The sequence below is a fragment of the Cucurbita pepo genome, chromosome 8 (assembly GCF_057944985.1).
Source record: "Cucurbita pepo subsp. pepo isolate OVF chromosome 8, ASM5794498v1, whole genome shotgun sequence".
Classification (NCBI taxonomy): Eukaryota; Viridiplantae; Streptophyta; class Magnoliopsida; order Cucurbitales; family Cucurbitaceae; genus Cucurbita; species Cucurbita pepo.
The window spans coordinates 9,153,046-9,171,746 of NC_141805.1; the positions used below are offsets into that span (position 1 = coordinate 9,153,046).

The following is an 18,701-nucleotide window of genomic DNA, read 5'->3' on the forward strand; positions in this document are numbered from 1 at the left end:
TTTTCTTTTTAATTTCATTATTTTTGTGGTCAATCCAATCCATACGTAACATCGACTTCGTGTTTTATTGAAACATAAAATGTATATATTTAATCAATTGAAAATGGAACTGAAAAGTTCCTCTTTGAAATGGGGTGAAAGTAGGTTAGAGAACTAGGTAGGGACGAGAATAGGGAATATAATTCTGTTCCTAACCTCTTTTAGCTAAGGGTTCATTCCCCATTTAAACCGAAAATCTCCGCCTTGTTTGGAGTGGGTCTCTCCAATCCTTCCTTCATTCCCTATGTAAACGAGAAATCTCTACTTCGTTTGGAGTGGTCCCCACGAGACTCCATCTATGCGAATTAAGTGGACACCTTCGATATTAATGGATATTTAAAAAAACAAACTATAACTTTGTAAAAAGTATTTTGAGTTTAGATCGTTAATATTTGTATTATTTTTTTTTATCGGACATGAGACTATGAATATACGAAGATGTAAATGGGAGGAGTGCAAAGAGTTATGAAAGATGATCCATTTGAGTACAATAAATAAAGAATCTTATTGTTCGAAAATTACAAACAAATCACGAACGAACGACCCAATCGATGATGATGTTAATCGTAACATCGAATGAAGAAAGAATACAAAAGAATCCACAGGAAAATTGAAAAAACTTCAGCTGTCCTCTCTCTGCTAAAATCCTGACTGCTACCATCATTTCTTAGATCTATTCCTATCATCCTAATCCGTTTCTTATCGACTCGAGAACTTGAACAACCTCGGCCATGCTCGGTCTCTTTGAAGGGATCTCAGATGTACAGATCAATCCCAACTTCATCACTTCAATGAGCTCGCTTTCAGCAATCCCGCGTAAGTTTCGATCGAAACAGTCAGAAGCCGAACCACTTTCCAACAACTCCCTTACATATTCACACAAAATCACTACCTGGTTTGCTCTTGGACTCTCAACTGGCTTCCTCCCTGTTACCAACTCCAGTAGAATCACTCCGAAACTATAGACATCGCATTTTTCGCTAACTCTCAAACTTTGTGCCAACTCCGGTGCGACGTAGCCTACAGCGGTATGGTATTTGGTTAAGATGTAATTGTCCATAACAGGAAGCAACTTCTCCAACCCGTAATCCGATAACTTGGCTTCGTAGTTTTCGTCTAACAGAATGTTTGTTGATTTTATGTTGAGGTGAAGAATTGGAGGCTTACAATCATGGTGAAGATAAGCAAGAGCTCTAGCTGTTCCAAGTGCAATTTGATATCTCCTAGACCAATGTAACTCTGTATTGCCAATGCCTGTGCTGGTGCCTGGATAACTCAGACCGTGTAAATTGTCGTAAAGATTGCCATTTACGACGAATTCCGATAGAATCAACTGCATTGACGAAGACCAATAGTATCCCTGAAAGGCGACTAAGTTCGGGTGTTTAATGTTTCCCAAACGTCCAATTTCTGTCTCGAACTCGTCTTGGGTTCTGATCCTCCCAAGAGTCTCCAGCTTCTTTACAGCGATGGAGATTCCGACGTCGAAACTTGTCTTGTAGACAGTGCCGATAGAGCCACCCCCTATAAGACATTCCTTGTCGAGCAGCGCTTTGGTGCCAGCCTCCCAGTCTTCGTACTTCGATGGCAAAGATTTGCTGAAAAGAACCAGCTTCCCAATTATGATACCTGAATCGGTTGAACCGAGTGGCGTGCTCTCAATGATTTCAGTGCTCCTCGCCTTCCTTGTCCGAGCCATTAGGTTCAAAATCGAGATCACGCAAACCCCGACCAGGATCACAACTGCTGCTACAATTGCAATGATTGCAGATAGACTAAGAACTTTAGGCTTCTTTGATATGGAAGTCGTGCCAGTGGCGTTATTACCAGAGCAAGGATCCAAGGGAGCACCACAAAGAAAAGGATTGTTTAAGAATGCAGATGGCCCGAAACCTTGGATCGTCTTGGCGGGAGGTATAATGCCTGAAAGGTTATTGGACGAGACATTGAAATGGTGCAGCAATGTGAGATTTTCAAGAGTAGGAGGTATCGAACCAGACAGTAGATTTCGAGATAGATCCAGAAACTGTAGTTTCGAGAGGCTCCCGAGCGTCGACGGAATGAGTCCGTTCAGATGGTTATCATGAAGATCAAGAATTTCAAGGTATGTCATGTTATAAACAGATTGAGGAATTCCCCCTTCCAATTCATTACCAGAAATATCCCTGCAGCAGAAGAAACGACATTCAAGGTACAAATCGAGTCGAATTTACACATGGGATGAACCGAAAATAATGTCGTTTAAGGTTTTTATAGAACTTACAGCTCAAGAAGAAACCTGCAACTGGTTATATCAGCAGGTATCTCACCAACAAGTTTAAGACCGTGCAAATTCAAAACCTGAAGCAGCTCGATGTTCCCGAAAATGGCTGGAACTGTCCCGGTGATCGAGTTATAACCCAACCGAACCACCAAAAGCTTGTTCAAATCTGCAAGTTCAGCAGGGATCCTCCCAACCAGCTTGTTAGATTCCAAATCCAAGATTTTAAGGCTCCTACACTTTGTAATGCTCAATGGGATCTCCCCATCTAATTCATTCCATGAAACATCAAGAACTTCCAGATTATCACTACAACCTACAACCTCTGCAATTCCCCCACTAAACATGTTATATGAGACATTAAAATAAGTGATGTTTTTGAATCCGAGAACCTCGATCGGTGGCAACCCAGTGAACGAATTGCTACTAAGATCCACAAGTTTCAAGCTCTGGCAAGCAGAGAACTGCCCTTGAACACTCCCAGTAAGTGAATTGCTTCTCACAGAAACATATTCTAATCTTTGAATGTTACAAAGTTGCAAAGGAATACTCCCACTTAGATCATTGTTTGAGAAATCAAAGCCTTCAAGGTTCAAACAGTTCATAATTGTTGAAGGAATCATACCTGAAAATCTGTTATGAGAAAACGAAACAAATCTAGTTTTGAGACAATTCTTGAACACAGCTGAAGGAATCTTCCCTGTAAAGCCATTTCTAGACAAATCTAGAAACCGAATGTTTGGCAAATCGCCAATGAACTCCGGGACCGAACCCGACAAAGCATTCGAGCTCAAGTTCAGCTTCCACAGAGTAACAATGTTGCCATATTCAATTGGAATATTGCCAGTAAATCTATTTCCATACAATGTCAAAGTCCTCAAGAACTTCAATCCGGACAAGGCAGGCGATAAAGTTCCAGCCAAGCTGGAGTTCCATAGCACAATCTTCTCCACAAAACCATCGGGATTACACAACACGCCGCTGAAGTTCAGGCAATGATCCTCGCCGGCGACCCAAGTTTTCAAGAAATCAAACGGATCCTCTGTAACAGCATCTTTGAATTGAAGCAAAATGTCCTTCTCAGTGATGGCGGAACAAAATCCGACGAGAAATGTAATCAAGAACAGAAGAGCATGAGAAGAAAAACAAAGCCGAGGAACCCTTCTCATGCTCAAGGAGATTTAGAACAATTTCTGGGCCAATCTATCTATCCATAAGGCATTTTAGGAATCCGATTTAGATCGATTTACGATCTGGGTTTTGAAGATAATAAAAAACATCCCCAACATTTCTCCTAAAACCCGTACAGAAATTGCACAAAACCCTGAAGAGATAAACAAAAACACTCAGAAACCGCATAAACAGATCAAGAACAAGAAATGCAAGAAGAACCCAGAGTTCCAATCTACTTTAATCAGATTCTGATCCAACTACACTACCAGATTCCATCAGAAAATTGTTGAAATGAAGATCCAGAAACAGAGAGAACAAGAAGAACAAAAGGGAACAGTAAAATGAAAGAAAACTTGATTTCACAGCCTTGGAATCAAAGAAAGAGACTAAAAAATGAATGAATGAAGTGAATGGAAGAACCTGTAAAGAAGAGAATTGAAGAAGGGTTGGTTGAGCATCCAATCGGAGTGGCTGAAGCACGTGCAGGAGAGAGCAATGGCGAAAACTCTCTGGCTGTCTCTCTCTCTCTCTCTCTCTCTCTCTCTCTCTCTCTCTCTCTCTCTCTCTCTCTCTCTCTCTCTCTCTCTCTCTCTCTGTCTTGTTCTTTGTTTTAGTTGAGATTAGATTGAAATGGGGAATTAAGAAATGAAACCCAGAGTGTGAATGTAGGGCCTTGGCTTTAGAAGGCAACATTTATTCCTTCTCACCAACCAAACCACCAAAACCAGGGTCGCCATTAACGCGGCTGAGAAGGAAAATGAAGGAAAAATCAATGGAAGCAAATGATTTGTCTGTACTCTCTCGATCGCTAGAGAGAGAGAGGAAAAGGGGAAAAGGGAAAAGGGAATTATATGCCATTTTGCTTACAAATTAGAATCAGTTTTTGGGAGACCAACCCAAATTTCGTTGCCTTCTTTATTGTGTACACTTAATGAACTCCAGTGGACCGAGTCCAACCCCCTTAGACCTTTCCACTTGTTTTTTCTTTTTCCTTCTTAGAACCGACCCACTCGAACTACTTAACCCAGACCACAAAATTTGGGTTGAGCAAGATTTGGTTCGAGCTAAATTTTTGAATTTTGTCAGAAATTCGAAAATAGGGTTACAATTCTACCTTACATACCTTTAAAATTAGGATGAATATTAAAAATATTTGACGTCTGTAACCCTATTACTTATAAATATTTGATATTTTAGATTTATGAAATCTTAGTCAGTAAATAAGTAAAAAAAAAATTTAAATAAATAAAAAAAAATCTCAAGCAAAACCAATCTGAAGTTGAGTTGAATTATAAACTTTATTCCGCTACTTCGGTCACAAAATAATGAGTATTTTCTACGTATATAATATTTTTCTCATTAAAAGCGTGATGGGACACATAAGTATTTTAATTTGGCATATTGACCCTTTCAAATATATATTTATTTAATAAATGGTTTTAAATTTGAAAAAAAAAACTTTAAATTCCATTATTAAAATAAAAAATCTAAAAAGTGGTCGAAATATGTCAACCTAGCCTGGAAAGAAACTATAATAATAATAATAATAATAATAATAAATTTATAATAGGTAGTTCTTTTGTCACATTGATTGGCCGTTTTATGAAATAAATTATTTTGTAATTATAATTACTTTTAGGTTAAATTATGAAATGATTAGAATTTTATTTAATGTTTTTCCTTACAAAAAAAATATCTAATAATTTTTTTAATATAATAAAACTTAGATAGATTTAGGTTAATTTAAAATTGTAAATATTTTATATACGGGAAGGGATAGTGTCCCAGTATCAGAGGGGTGTCCCATTGGGCGCGTGTCGTTCAGAGGCGCGTTGTTCAGGCAACCTTTTTTTCTTTTTAATGCTTTTTTTTAATATGTCAAATAAATAAATTTATTTATTTTTGTGAAATCCAAGTCAAATAAATAAATAAATAAATAAATAAATAAAGGGACAGGACAGACAATTGCTTACAACTTTGTTCTGTTCATTTGTTTTTCTTTTTTGTTTTTCTAAAGATTCATTAATGTGTGCTTTGACTGGTTCACTACATTGGACAAGCCCATGGGCCTTTGACCTTTGGGCTTTGGCCCATTTTTGTTATTATTCCTTTGACTTTGGGCTTTGGCCCATTCTTGTTATTATTAACTTAATTAGATATATTTTTGAATTTTCAATTTATGGTTAATATGTCTCCCAAGCTTTTAAAATATATAAGCATAAAATTGAGAATAAAACATATAAAGAACAATCTATTTCTATTTTAAAATAAAATTTTAATAATTATATCGAGAACAATAAAGGAAATAAAATAATGTACAATAGAAAATGGCAGGTGCTCGATAGCAATCTGATCCACATTAACGACAAACATGGAACGATTAAAAAAATGAAATTGCAAATATGACACATATATTAATTTATAGCTCTAAAACTTACTCCCTATAATTTCATACTTCCAATTAATCTCATACTTGTTACTATTATTTTCTATCTTCCAATTAATCTCATACTTGTTACTATTATTTTCTATCGGTTCGTGTCACCCATACCCATACACATAATCTATGCTAATCTTCGATGCATTAAGATTGTTACAATTGTTGTACTCTCGTGAAGAGGTTAATAGGTCGCACTTCATAGCATATACAAAACCAATATGATCATATAGCCATTGGGACACTGTTCATCAATGGCTACCGTACCCATATGAGTTCCCTCACCCTGAAGATAAAGAGCTATATTGAACTATGCTCAAGTTGATGCTAAAGAAACTTATCTTAAAACGAACGGTCTAAAATTCAGTATTGAAGAATTGTACAACATTGAGGAACTCATCAGCAGAAGAATGAACATATTATATACCATCATCAGCAAACAACACTAAGATTTCATATACAGCCCCCCAGCATTTGCCTAAATCCAATCCAATACTTCATTACAATTGAGATTTGAAAGCAGACAAAGTGATAAAACACAACGTACTTGTTTCATTCCGTTTGATGCTTTTGGTGTGAGTTTTGTCGTTGATTTATGATGTTTAGTGTCGGATATTTGCACTGTTCTTTGTTTCTGTGAAACCGGACAGGGATATGAAGCTGTTCCATCGATGTCACCATTGCCCAGTGGCTCTATGTGCTTGAATGAGCTACTTCACTACTGCAATAATTGCTCATCTTCTGTCTGCAATTCCTTCAGTTTCCTTTTTGCATATACAGTGAAGTAAACTGTTGTAGCTGCCGTAACGCAGAACCCAACAACGGTAAACACAATCTGAGGGGCCGACAGGAACTGCTGAGATTGTGAAGCATCTGCCAATGTCTTGATTAAAATGCCACTGCAGTAGAAAGCTCAGCTAAATAAGTTTTTGAAGTATAAATAACTGTCTCAAATATGAAAAGGCATGCGAGATCCCCACATCGGTTAGAGAGGAGAACGAAACATTCTTTATAAAGATGTGAAAACCTCTCCCTAGCAAACGCGTTTTAAAAACTTTGAGGAAAGCCCGAAAGGGAAAGCCCAAAGAGGATAATATGTGCTAGTGGTGGGCTTGAGCCGTTACAAATGGTATCAGAACTAGACACTGAGCGGTGTGCTAGCGAGGACGCTAGGCCTCGAAGGAGGTGGATTGTGAGATCCCACATCGATTGGAGAGGAGAACGAGTGCCAGCGAGGACGCTGGGCCTTGAAGGGGGTGGATTTTGAGATCCCACATTAGTTGGAGATAGGAATGAAGTATTCTTTATAAGGGAATGAAAACCTCTCCCTAGCAGACGCGTTTTGGAAGTCCAAAAAGAAAAGTCCAAAGAGGACAATATCTGCTAGCGGTGAGTTTGGGCCGTTAGAGTGAACTTAACTAATAATGAAAAAGTTGTATTGATGTGGTTTCTTGCAGCAGTGATTCCCACATGTTTAAAAGCCAGAGACATTCTAAATGTAAATTTACAAGCAAGCATTCAAGAAGCATGGAAATCACCATGTGAAAGTATGAGTAACGTTCGAGGTAGGTAGAGTTCGGTATACGTACGTGTATATTGTAACAAATATTTCTGGCACCATTCCGACCAGCGACCCCAAGATGTAAGGACCGAATCTGACGTTGGTTGCTACAGCACAATAATTATATAAAATATAAGGAAACGGAGAAATCCGAATAAGCGCTACTGCCCGAAACTGATGAACGCAGTCTCCTTCGCCTGCTAATCTTAAAACAGAAGCTCTCTTAGGATATTTTTCTAACCATCCCTGTGAAAAGGGGAAACAAAGTTTAAGTATCAAGGGATAGAAACTATGATGAACATTTAACAAATAGGATATAAAGTTAGAACAAGTACTAACTTGAATTTTATGATAGAATAAGGAGCCAATGAAATATGGAAGTGATACACCAATAGTTATTGCTGATATAATTAGCAGGAACCCAAAGCCATAACCAAAAGTCATCCCTGCCAGCCACATAGATGGTGAAGATGGTAAAAGTAATGAAGGGAACAGTGCTACCGAGGCGAAAACGAAAACTGCCAGAACCGGAGGACTAAACGTTTCAGCTTCCCAGTTTATAACCGGTATTATTTCCTGTAGCAAACGAAATACCCGTCAGGCTAAAATGAAACGTTGTACAGGTCAGTTGAATTTTTGTATAAGCTAAAACGAATGCACGTGTCTTTACGTGTATATATACAATAGCGAATGCTTGGACCGTCTTGTGTGCACCTTAACTAATATGCCTATCACTACTACATTTGGTTGACATGGAAACATGTAAGATATTAAATCGACGAATCAAGGCCCTTAGGGTTAGTAGGCCAACCCATGAGGAATGCATATGTCCTTTAATGCCTTCAAATGTAAAAAACCCCAAATATCATACACGTAACACCCCAAGACCACCGTGAGCAAATAGTCCTCTTTGGGCTTTCCCTTCCGAACCTCCCCTCAAGGTTTTCAAACGCGTCTACTAGGGAGAGGTTTACACACCCTTATAAATAATGTTTCGTTCCCCTCTACAACCGATGTGGGATCTCACAATCCACCCCCTTGGGGCCCAGCGTCCTTGCTGACAAACCAACTGGTGTCTGGCTCTGATACCATTGGTAACAGTTCAAGTTCATCGCTATCAGATATTGTCCTCTTTGGGCTTTCCCTTCCAGGCTTTCCCTCAAGGTTTTAAAATGCATATGCTAAGGAGAGGTTTCCACAACCTTACAAAAAATGTTTCATTCCCCTCTCCAACCGAAGTGGGATCTCACAATCCACCCCTTCGGGGCCCAGCATCCTCGTTGGCACTCGTTCCCCTCTCCAATCAATGTGGGATCTTACAAGACATTGTTTTAGAGTGAATTATGGAATTAATGCATTGCATGGTCATTGTTCTTTTAACAGAAAGATAACATAATCAGAAGAAAACACATGATTAGCTTTAGAATAAAGCCTGATAACGTATATTGCAAGAAGAAGACTTGAGAAACACATTGAATGCCAATGACATTACCATACAAAGAACTTTCTTAAACAGGAATTTGATCCACGTAAATTGGAACACAATTATGGACAAGTTCTAAAAAGTAAAAACCAAAACCCAGAAACAAATAAACACGACAGAACATAGACACAATCGAGTAGAACAGCAACAGCACTTATTGAGATGAACTGGTACGAATTAGTACATATTCATTAAGCAGAGACAAGGTCATTACATGAAGAGTTCAACAAAAAAAACCCAATTAAACATAAACACTAACCTTATTCATGAAAAATGGTCCAACCCATGTGAAAAAAACAGCAGCTAATGAGACCAAGAAAATGAACACCACCACCGACCGAGCCCATAGCCACAAAGACCTTCCTAGAGAACGAGGCTGAGAATCACCCCCTTCACAATCACAAGGGCTCTGCCTCAACCCAACATAGTCGCCGTTGTCATCGTCACATCCAATCCCCACCGTGATACTCTCCGCCACCATTTCTCCTTTTCCGCCGTTATCCGTCTCATAATATGTCATCGGGGGCAAAACCCAGAAGCTCAAGAACAGAAATGGAAGCAAATTTGATGGGAAATTTCAGAAAACCCTAGAAAACGAATCAGAGAAAAGAAGCGTTGTTCTAATCACCCATGAGAGAGATTCAAACAGAGAGTTGAAGAGAATCAGGGAAAAGAAATTGATGAATAAAGGGGAAAATCCGAAACTGAAAAGCAAAGAAATTCCGTGAACAAATTTGCATTCCGAAAAGAGAAGAACAAGAACGAAAGAATTAGAAAAAATGGGAAACGGATTTGGGTTTTGTTGTAGAGCAATTGAAACTACGATTACGGCAGTGGGATCACAGATGGAGGAATTTGATTGGTTGGTCTTGTCGGATTGCTCTGTCGTTGGCCTGTCGTGGTTTTACCGTCACGGTCGGTGAGGTGAAAGATTTATCACGCGTTATGAGTTGCCGGAGTACACTGCTTTACGTTGTCCACCGAGCTTAACCGTCAGCAACCCCAACTATTTTTTATTTTTTATTTATTTATTCAAAATACATAGATATTTTTTTTTAAATACAATTTAGTAATTTAAAAAATCTTATAATTGACTTATAAGATTTTTAAAACATTTATTTTCAATTTTATGTCTACCTATGAATGTAAATAATTTTTTTAAAAAATCTTTCCAATATAAAATTAAAATTAAAATAGTATAATTTATTATTTTTATAGATTAAAAATATAATAATGGTTCAAATTTATTTTATGGATGTCCATTGATAATAAAATGGATAAATTATTTTTCTTTTATTAATTTATTATTCATATTTTAATAATAAAAATTATTTAATTTTTTAGAACAAGTTTAAAATACAAAATATATTTTAAGCCAATCTTATGGTTGCAACCATGTGAATTAATAATTACAATCATTCATATCATTAACAAATTATATTAAACACAATTAATATTATATGGTACCAACATTAATTAAATTTTCATTAGGTTTATTATTCATAATTAATTATATTAAATGTTAGGTCTCGTGGTAGATAATTAATTCATTGCTTTTTTAAACAAATTAACTTGAATAAGATTATTATTATATATTTTTTTTTTAATTTTACATCAAATACTATATTATAATTTTGTTAATATATGATATTGAGACAAAATTTGATAATATGAGATTAATTAACCAATCCACTTGTGAAATTTCCACTCTACTGACAGAAGATCGGTATCTTTTTATCTACGCCATTTTTTTTCTTTTAAAGATCTATTCATATTCTTTAAGTTTAACTCAATTAAGAAATCTACACGTTCAAGACTCGATATCGAAATTCATAATTTTGACCTATTTATCTTTATCGTCATCTCTTATTACTAAGTTGAGGCCAATAAGGCTTCAACTTGTCGTCAATCAAGTCGTCGTAAATATTAACCCATCTCATAACTTTCCAACTACGACCAGACCTGTCGAAGATTTATTCCGGTTCCGAATAGTAAACAAAGGTGAAATATAGGTTCCAAACACAAAATCTTACATGAGAATGATGGATCTTAGCTTCTTTCTAGATGCCCTTATTAGACTTTGCTGGTGACAAAATCCCTGTCACTTGATTCCCATATGGTAGTCCCATCACAGGTGCATAGCTTCTTGTAGTTCTCTCCGACACCCGCGCTTCGAGCTACTACTGCTGCTGCGATGCCCGGAACTGATTTATCTTCGGTCTCATACACCGCTATCGATCGTCCGATGAGATCACACACACGCAGGTTCTGTTTCACACCAGAGAAAAACGCTTCGCCATTTTCATCGGCCTCTAATGTTCCCAGGTCGCCCAATGGCTGAAAATACATTGTGACACTATATTAATCTTTCAGAGACTCATAACCACAGAGAAATCATGTCAAGTTACTTAGTTATGGTTTGATGGTTTAGGGTAGGATTAAACTAGAGGAAAGGGAAGAGGTTTTCAAATAGGTTCAAAACCGATTTCGAAAGATTCGTGAGGTTTAACCAAATTGTAGGACTAGATTGAAACTTTTAATATGAGCCGACACTAAACTCGAGACCCGACAACTAAATTATAATATGCTCATGAACTGACCTATTGCTGGTTACAAGTTTACACTAATCATCCCAGACACTAACAAAAAAACAACAGAAGAAGCATGGTCTCTAAGAACAGGCATATGAAGTTTATGGATGAACAGGAAAGGAATGACTTCAAAAGCTATAAGTTGAAAGTTAACCTCATTACTAGGGCCAGAATCTGCAGAATCAAACACTTTCCCTGTGCTAGCAGCACCTCTAGTCAGATCACCAAATTCATTGATTGACCAACCATGTTTTCCAGGTGACAATCCACTAAAGTTGGCTTCAACCCTGGCTAGTTCCATACTTACTTGAGCCAATCGAACAACGCCAAATATATTCGGGCCTTTAAATTCGGAGACAGCAGCAGAAACTAAGAAATCTGCAAAGAGAGGGCAGTGGTTTATCAGATTAATAACTTTCTCACTCCTATTCTTTCAACGGGTCAATCAGATTCCTCTTTTAAAAAAACCCAAACAATCTAACAAAAGGAATTACAAGAGAAAGGGGAGACTTGGCGTCCAGATCCAATCCAGAACTAGGGAGAACTAAGATGGGCCCTCAACTAGTTATTAACAAAAGAAACGGATCATTAAAGAATTGTTCGAATTAAAGTGCCAAAGAGATATGTTTCATCCAAACCACACCAGTTTCCCAACACGTGCATGTTTTATCGTATTCTCTGTTAGGCCCCTTTGACATACGTACACTAGGAGGGGTAGTAAGGGACATAAGCACCAGAAAATTAGCTCGTGGGGAAGTCGGGTGGTTGGTGTGGGCATGAGGACTAGATATTAGAGGGGAGTGCTTTGGGTAGGCAGGCTTTCTTTTGTATAGAACTATGTTTGTGGAGGAGAGGTTACCAGCCTTTTCGAAATAGACTGGATGCTTCTTAGTGTTTGTCATGTTCTTCATAATTCTCTATATTCAAACTCAGCAACTTAAAAAAGTACATATTCCTCGATGCTGAGGGCATCCCCAAAGGGCGGGCGATTTGGTGATATTTCTGATTGGCTGTCACGGACTGATTTTTCTTTCTAGGTCATGCGAAGGGGGCAGTCCAAGATCCTACTCTTGCTCAGCATACGCTCTCAACGCCTTCCTACCCCAGAAGGAAATTCCTTCCCTTTTTTGGCCGGTTGTGGGCGAGGAGGGATTCGAACCCCCGACACTGTGGTTTGTAGCCATGTGCTCTACTCCCAGTTTGGCCCAATAGGCTTAGAAAATGAACCAGAGATGAAACTGTCATATTTCTCCTGAGTCAAAAATGCCTACGTTTTCGATTTGTTAATGCAGTCATCAGATAGCACCGAATGATGGTCTAGGTCATAACAAATGGATTGAAAAGGAATAGACCTATACCATTTTCAATAACCCTAGCACCCCTTTCCGGCGAATAGGTTAAACAACGTTGTCATGTACTAATCTCCGAGACTCGAGATGATTTTCTATTGAGTAGACAAATACTCAACAAAGATTTGATTACAAATGATAGCACAGAGAATTATAGGGCTAGTAAAGTGGAGGGCTATCATCTTCAAATTGATTTCCAAAAATCATATAATCACGTTGAATGTGGACGGCTAAAATCTCGAATAGCCCCATTGAATCTATTCACATGTCCTCCTCACAATGGTGTATTATGTAAGGGCATACTTCAAAAAATTTAAATCCCATCCTTTGGACTTGTTTTTCCTCAAAAGATTCAGTGAAAGTTTCATCGGATTATTGTTGCCCACCAGTCCAAAAGTCGAGATTCATCATAACACGATGGAGGATGCTCTTAGCCAGAAAGGAACCAGAAGATTTGTGGATATAGAGAGGAATTAGCAGGAGATTTGGGGTTCGGCTCACTTTTAACCCACCCCTTAAACTATTTCAACCAAGTTCTATTTTGATCTTCTTTATTGATTCAGAACAAGATCAAGTTCTGATAATTTATATTCTACATTTCGATGGCTCTCCTTTGTCCACACCTTATGTAATACCTATAAGTTCAAATGGTTTCCAGAAGCAACATATAACTTGATAAAACATTCAGAAATCTACAGAACTCAAAGAAGCTTTAATCATCTTAACAGCTAAGGGTCAGATTCAGAGTAAGAGAGAGGGCGGGTTTAATTCAACGTACCCTCAGGAACCCCTTGCCCAATTAACCGGGTTTTTCGACCTGTCTGCTCGAAAGCTTCAGTCATTGTCTTCACAGGTGTTGTACCCAGTATCCTAACCACTTGATTGCTCAAGTCCACATCAACACTCTTCACGCCTGAAACAACAGTTTAAAGTTTTGGAACTAGTATACAAAACATGAATGAGGATGCTATTGGTAGAATTAGTTTAATTACAAGCACTTTAGTGAAAAGTGTTCAATGAGAAATCATTTTAAGACTTGGTTCATACTCTAAGAAAGCACTCACAATTGGGGGGAAGTGGTTTTAGCTATGAAAATGCCCAAAAAACTCCCAAACATAGGTTAACAAGAGGTTATAAACCAACCAAAAGGTGAAACAATTATCAATTGAAACATGAAACACGAACATCAAATAAGATAAATCTTCAACTAAAACACTTACCATCAACGCCCTGTAACTTGTTCTTGACGGCATTAACGCAGCCCTCACATTTCATATCCACCATAAACTCTGTCTGTCACTCAAACACAATCAACTAAGTAAATTCCAAACATAGACTCGAATTCTCATATTAAACCATAACAAAACAACAACCCCTTGAGCAATTTAACCAACAAAGATCCTCATTAGAAAACTACACCAATATGAACCAGAAAGCTTCAAGATAATACACAAATCAGGAGAAAAAGAATTCAAAAAACTAGACTCACCAAAAGTTCGGGCAAATCAACGGTGCTCTGCATCAATCGAAAGCAATTAAGGGGCATTAGAACTGATACACGATAGAAAACAGTAAAATTAGCTATGGGTTTAAGAAATCAGAGGAAACCTGATAGGAGGAGATTGGTTCCGAAGTGGGTTTCTCCATGGGAACAGCAGAGGGGGAATAGGCAGAGATTCGGGAAAATCCAGAGGAATTTCGAGACGAATGTAAAGAGAGGGAAATGGGTTTGAAGGATTGAGGGAGATGGAAATGAGGAGAAGAAGAAGAAGGGCTGGGGAAGATGAAAGCTGCAGATAAAGCAGACGCTGTTATGGCAAGGCTAGTGGTTGTTGCTGCGGACCTTAGAAACGCCATTAAGAACGATTCTCTTTGTTCCTGATTTCTCTTTCAACATTTGTCAACGAAACGGCAAAAAACAACACACCCAATATACCAAAATCTTTTTTCTTTTGCAAAATAATAATCTTTTCAAAATTTCTATAAATTTGAGCGGTGGGAATTTTTTAAAAATGTTCTTTTTAGTATAGTTAAATTTTTTATAATTATTATTTTCATCTGTATCTTTAGAATAAAGTCTTTTTTTTTTAAATTAAAATAATAAAAGAAAACATGATTGTTGGCTAATAATAAGTAAATATCATAGTTGTCATCTAAATATAAATTAGTCTTAAAATGGCTTAAAAATAAAGAAAATTTAAGAAAATTCCTATTCAGATATATGATTTCTCACCAAAAACAAACTTTTGCTATTAGTTTAAACTTTAAAGTTCAAGGAAAGCTCACACTAGCTTATAATAGCAGAACCATGTGTGCTTGGATATCTGGTCGAAGTTCTCTAAATTTGTGGCTTTCTACCAAATGGAACACAAACTGGATACATTGTAATCACATTATGAACCATGGCAGAAGAAATGATCAGTTGATTAGTCCCGACTTTCTTGTTGTGTCGCACAGGATTCGACCGAAGACTTGTTGCAAAATGCTTAGAAACTGGTAACTGCATAAATGTAGTTCTTCAACCGAAACCAGGGGGCACATCTGGGTCTTCGTCGCTATCATCATCTATACACATTTGGTTGTGCTTTGTGTTTGAAACAAAGCCTGGTGCTGGATCGACATTATCTGCATCAGACATGTCGTTTCGACTATCGTTGTCACGTTTAATAAACTGCAGCTCCTCTCCGTGTTGTTTTTCCTTGTTTGTATGATTACCAGCAAAAGAATAACCTGAAGGTTCTATAGGATTAGTCTCAGTGTGTTCAGATTGACTGGTGGAGGCCTTCATAGAACCATTGTTGTCAGCTTCCTTCCAAACTGGTATAGCATGGTGGGTCGATGCTTCGGCGTCTTCCTTCGCTTTCGGGTTCGCTAAGTTATCGTATATTGATTGTACAGTTTCTGTGATTTCATTTTTCATGCCATCGTCTGATCTGATTATCTCCCATAAGTTATCAGAAACCTTGCTCATTATTTCATCCCTGAAGACAAGGCAAATATATTATTACCTTATTATCTCTCAGTAGATACTTTAATTTTCTTCAAAAGAAAATTTTAGTATGGACAATAAAATAAGGAAACAACAAACATAGGCATCCAAGATATTTGATCTTAACATAGATAACTTAAGTCACTCATTCACTGAGTTTTTGAAAGTTCGCTAAGTCAAGAATTCGAGAAATCATCAAACTCAAGTGAGTGTATTTCTCTATCTTTTGAAACGATTTAATCAAACAAGAAAAGAAGTAGATGCGCTTTAGAAGAAGAAGGATTTGATGATAACTCTGATGTTAGTGTTAGTAGTCAAAACGATTTAATCAACAAGAAAAGAAGTAGATGCACTTTAGAAGAAGGATTTGATGATAACTTTGATGTTAGTGTTAGTAGTAGCGATGAGGAGTTGGCTTATTTCAAGAATTGGCATCAGAAGGGTTATATGAGAGTCATGTGAAGGAGTTTGTGGACTTGAAAATAGGTTTATGATGTTGGAAATATGTGAGATCCCACATTGGTTGGGGAGGAGAATGAAGCATTCTTTATAAGGGTGTGGAAACCTCTCCCTAACAGACGCGTTTTAAAAACCTTAAGGGGAAGCCCGAAAGGAAAAGCTCAAAGAGGACAATATCGGCCAGCAATGGGCTTGAGCCGTTACAAAGTTGCTTGGTGGGAGTAGTTTTGTATGCTTTCGCTCGTCGATTGGTCGAAATATTCCTGGGCATATTGTTCTATTTTTTATATAAGAGACAGATCTATAAACCAAGAAAAAGCAACAGTCTAAGAGCCTGGCGAGAAGCTCCCTCCCACACAAAAACTAATGAAGCACAACCTCTCAATTATGGAGGATTTGAGCTAGGCTATACTCACAAAAGAATTTCCTGTTTCTAAGACACTACAAAGAAGACATAATTTGTACAACATTGCAAGAAATATATCAAAAGTATTAGACGAATCCTCAAAGATCCTCCTATTTCTTTCCTTACAAATCCCCCAAACAAGCGCCCACGCTACATTTTGTTCTTTGATATTTTATTTTTTGTCTCTTATAATATCTAGAGATTTTTGCATTTTTCTGTTTGGTTTGGGGATTTTACAGAGTTTCAAAGTAGAAATTTCTTCATGTGAGTCAATCTAGATTAGATAACCCTTTCACCTCCCCTTATAAGAAGAGTTCATATGAACTCCACAGCCTACTTTAGCTAGAGAACTCGAGAAAGTACACTATAATGACAATATGACTATGTCAAGAGAAACAATGAAGAACATGGGACAGCAGAAATTTGGTCTTACCCAACCTCGTCAAATATTGCATCAGAAAGTTGCCGAGGTTTTACATTTTCAGCTCCTGCCCGATTAAGAGCTGCCGATTGCTTCACTATTGCAACTATATTATTGCGCAATTCTTCCTACAGTTAAAAACACATTTTCTATTAAACCCCAAAATCCAACAGAACGTCAATGTTTATAGAACTTCAAAAAATACTACCATCGATTTATCTCCCTTGATACCCTGAACAAATGTGCTTAATTTGGAACAGGAAGAACGAAAGAACTAATAGCTCAAACGAATCAACAAATTCCACAACAAAGAGATACGATTAGCTAAAAATTTTGACTATAGAATTAGAACTAACAAAAATACTAAGCAGAAATCAAATGAAGAACAAAAACCTAAGAAATAGAGGAAATCAAGATGGAAATGAAATATAAAAATGAACATACATTGTCTTTCAGCTTGCGAATGATCTTGAGACGGAGCTTATCGAAGTCGCCGTCATCCTTGAGCTTTTCGATAACATCTTCACCACTAATCTTGGGCCCGACCTCCATTAACGACGACCAGCGTGCTTCTTCTCAGCTTCAAAGGTATTGTTATGCTGCCATTCTCGTTTGCCCTACACGAATAGCATTATTATTATTATTATTATTATTATTATTATTATTATTATTATTTTCGATGAATAATAATAAATAAATAAATAATTAATTAAATTATTTGCATTATTTTTTAGTACAACAAACGAATAAATAAATGATATAAACATTCGACCTCGATGAAGGCCCGACCTCTATTAATATGTTTGAAAATTCTCAATTATGTTTTTTTCTAATGTTTATGGTTAAAATTTGTTAACAAAAAAAAGTATGTCTTCTTCGACACGAACATCGTTGAGCCGATAGAAGAAGAGGTGCTTATTTCTCGATTCATCAATGTTCCTTATTACGATTGTTACTTGAACATCCTCTTGTATGTCAAGTACATAACTGATCAAACATGCCATAATAACACTTAATCTTACACAATATTGTATAGTGTTATATATAATATAAACTAACAATTTTTTTTTTTAATTAATAAGTGAGAAAAATGTTCCATTATAAAAAACTACAATGGGCACAAATCTCAACGACATATAAGATTTCACGAACTATGAGCTCTTCAAGGTGGGTGGCTCACTTATGACCTATCTTCGATTAGAATCGTCTAGCTGCTCATCCTATACAGTGACCTTAATCACCTATTATGATGATTTTAGTGGTTAATTATCCGATAATGTGTAATTATCACAAAATAATTTTATCACATGTCTGTAAAAATAGGTCTGTAACAATTTTATAATACAATTCATCATGAAAGTGCCAAAACCGAACCGAATCAAGTCGGGTTCAGAAAAATTAAACCAATCTAACTCGAAATGTTAATCCAACCCCGCCCAACCCCTATAATTCGGGATGGGTCGGTCCAGTTTGTCGGATTTGTTGGGTTGAATGTATACCCCTAGCTACACCTAGAGCAAGACAGTCACAGTC

At 37.1% G+C, this 18,701-nt stretch overlaps 4 protein-coding genes across 5 annotated transcripts; all 4 read right to left on the reverse strand.

Annotated features, from left to right (window-relative positions):
- Window positions 1-502: 502 nt before the first annotated feature.
- Window positions 503-4,328, reverse strand: LOC111800568 (Leucine-rich repeat protein kinase family protein). Of its 2 annotated transcripts, XM_023684320.2 has the most exons (3): window positions 3,893-4,328; window positions 2,303-3,623; window positions 503-2,204 (listed from the first exon to the last, which is right to left on the reverse strand). In XM_023684320.2, the coding sequence occupies exons 2-3, from the start codon at window positions 3,466-3,468 to the stop codon at window positions 722-724; spliced, it is 2,649 nt and encodes an 882-aa protein (XP_023540088.2). In that variant the 5' UTR covers window positions 3,469-3,623; window positions 3,893-4,328; the 3' UTR covers window positions 503-721. The 2 variants fall into 2 exon arrangements, with proteins under 2 accessions (XP_023540088.2, XP_086982698.1); XM_087126572.1 differs by lacking the exon at window positions 3,893-4,328 and having other exon boundaries at window positions 2,303-3,877.
- A 1,968-nt stretch (window positions 4,329-6,296) lies between these two features.
- On the reverse strand, window positions 6,297-9,833 carry LOC111801108 (uncharacterized). Its single transcript, XM_023685090.2, has 4 exons — window positions 9,213-9,833; window positions 7,810-8,046; window positions 7,499-7,716; window positions 6,297-6,808 (listed from the first exon to the last, which is right to left on the reverse strand). The coding sequence occupies exons 1-4, from the start codon at window positions 9,471-9,473 to the stop codon at window positions 6,628-6,630; spliced, it is 897 nt and encodes a 298-aa protein (XP_023540858.1). The 5' UTR covers window positions 9,474-9,833; the 3' UTR covers window positions 6,297-6,627.
- A 1,037-nt stretch (window positions 9,834-10,870) lies between these two features.
- Window positions 10,871-14,812, reverse strand: CCS (copper chaperone for SOD1). Its single transcript, XM_023685074.2, has 6 exons — window positions 14,502-14,812; window positions 14,383-14,409; window positions 14,114-14,186; window positions 13,672-13,806; window positions 11,699-11,922; window positions 10,871-11,290 (listed from the first exon to the last, which is right to left on the reverse strand). Exons 1-6 carry the CDS (start codon window positions 14,748-14,750, stop codon window positions 11,027-11,029), a joined length of 972 nt encoding a protein of 323 aa, XP_023540842.2. The 5' UTR covers window positions 14,751-14,812; the 3' UTR covers window positions 10,871-11,026.
- A 306-nt stretch (window positions 14,813-15,118) lies between these two features.
- Window positions 15,119-17,798, reverse strand: LOC111799685 (uncharacterized). Its single transcript, XM_023683122.2, has 3 exons — window positions 17,613-17,798; window positions 17,181-17,296; window positions 15,119-15,874 (listed from the first exon to the last, which is right to left on the reverse strand). The coding sequence occupies exons 1-3, from the start codon at window positions 17,718-17,720 to the stop codon at window positions 15,412-15,414; spliced, it is 687 nt and encodes a 228-aa protein (XP_023538890.1). The 5' UTR covers window positions 17,721-17,798; the 3' UTR covers window positions 15,119-15,411.
- Window positions 17,799-18,701: the final 903 nt, after the last annotated feature.

What these genes read in the sequence shown, in the direction of transcription:
- LOC111800568 (XM_023684320.2), bottom strand. Translation starts at nt 3,468, where the DNA reads ATGAGAAGGGTTCCTCGGCTTTGTTTTTCTTCTCATGCTCTTCTGTTC. An exon ending in TGCAGGTTTCTTCTTGAGCT is followed by an intron (nt 2,205 to 2,302) that starts GTAAGTTCTATA and finishes CTTCTGCTGCAG; the next exon opens with GGATATTTCTGGTAATGAAT.
- LOC111801108 (XM_023685090.2), bottom strand. Translation starts at nt 9,473, where the DNA reads ATGACATATTATGAGACGGATAACGGCGGAAAAGGAGAAATGGTGGCG. An exon ending in GACCATTTTTCATGAATAAG is followed by an intron (nt 8,047 to 9,212) that starts GTTAGTGTTTAT and finishes CGTTTGCTACAG; the next exon opens with GAAATAATACCGGTTATAAA. An exon ending in TATTCTATCATAAAATTCAA is followed by an intron (nt 7,717 to 7,809) that starts GTTAGTACTTGT and finishes CCCTTTTCACAG; the next exon opens with GGATGGTTAGAAAAATATCC.
- CCS (XM_023685074.2), bottom strand. Translation starts at nt 14,750, where the DNA reads ATGGCGTTTCTAAGGTCCGCAGCAACAACCACTAGCCTTGCCATAACA. An exon ending in TTGATTTGCCCGAACTTTTG is followed by an intron (nt 14,187 to 14,382) that starts GTGAGTCTAGTT and finishes TTTGAGTGACAG; the next exon opens with ACAGAGTTTATGGTGGATAT. An exon ending in TGGGCAAGGGGTTCCTGAGG is followed by an intron (nt 11,923 to 13,671) that starts GTACGTTGAATT and finishes CTCTCTTTGCAG; the next exon opens with ATTTCTTAGTTTCTGCTGCT.
- LOC111799685 (XM_023683122.2), bottom strand. Translation starts at nt 17,720, where the DNA reads ATGGAGGTCGGGCCCAAGATTAGTGGTGAAGATGTTATCGAAAAGCTC. An exon ending in TTCGCAAGCTGAAAGACAAT is followed by an intron (nt 17,297 to 17,612) that starts GTATGTTCATTT and finishes TTTTAACTGTAG; the next exon opens with GAAGAATTGCGCAATAATAT. An exon ending in GCAATATTTGACGAGGTTGG is followed by an intron (nt 15,875 to 17,180) that starts GTAAGACCAAAT and finishes CCTTGTCTTCAG; the next exon opens with GGATGAAATAATGAGCAAGG.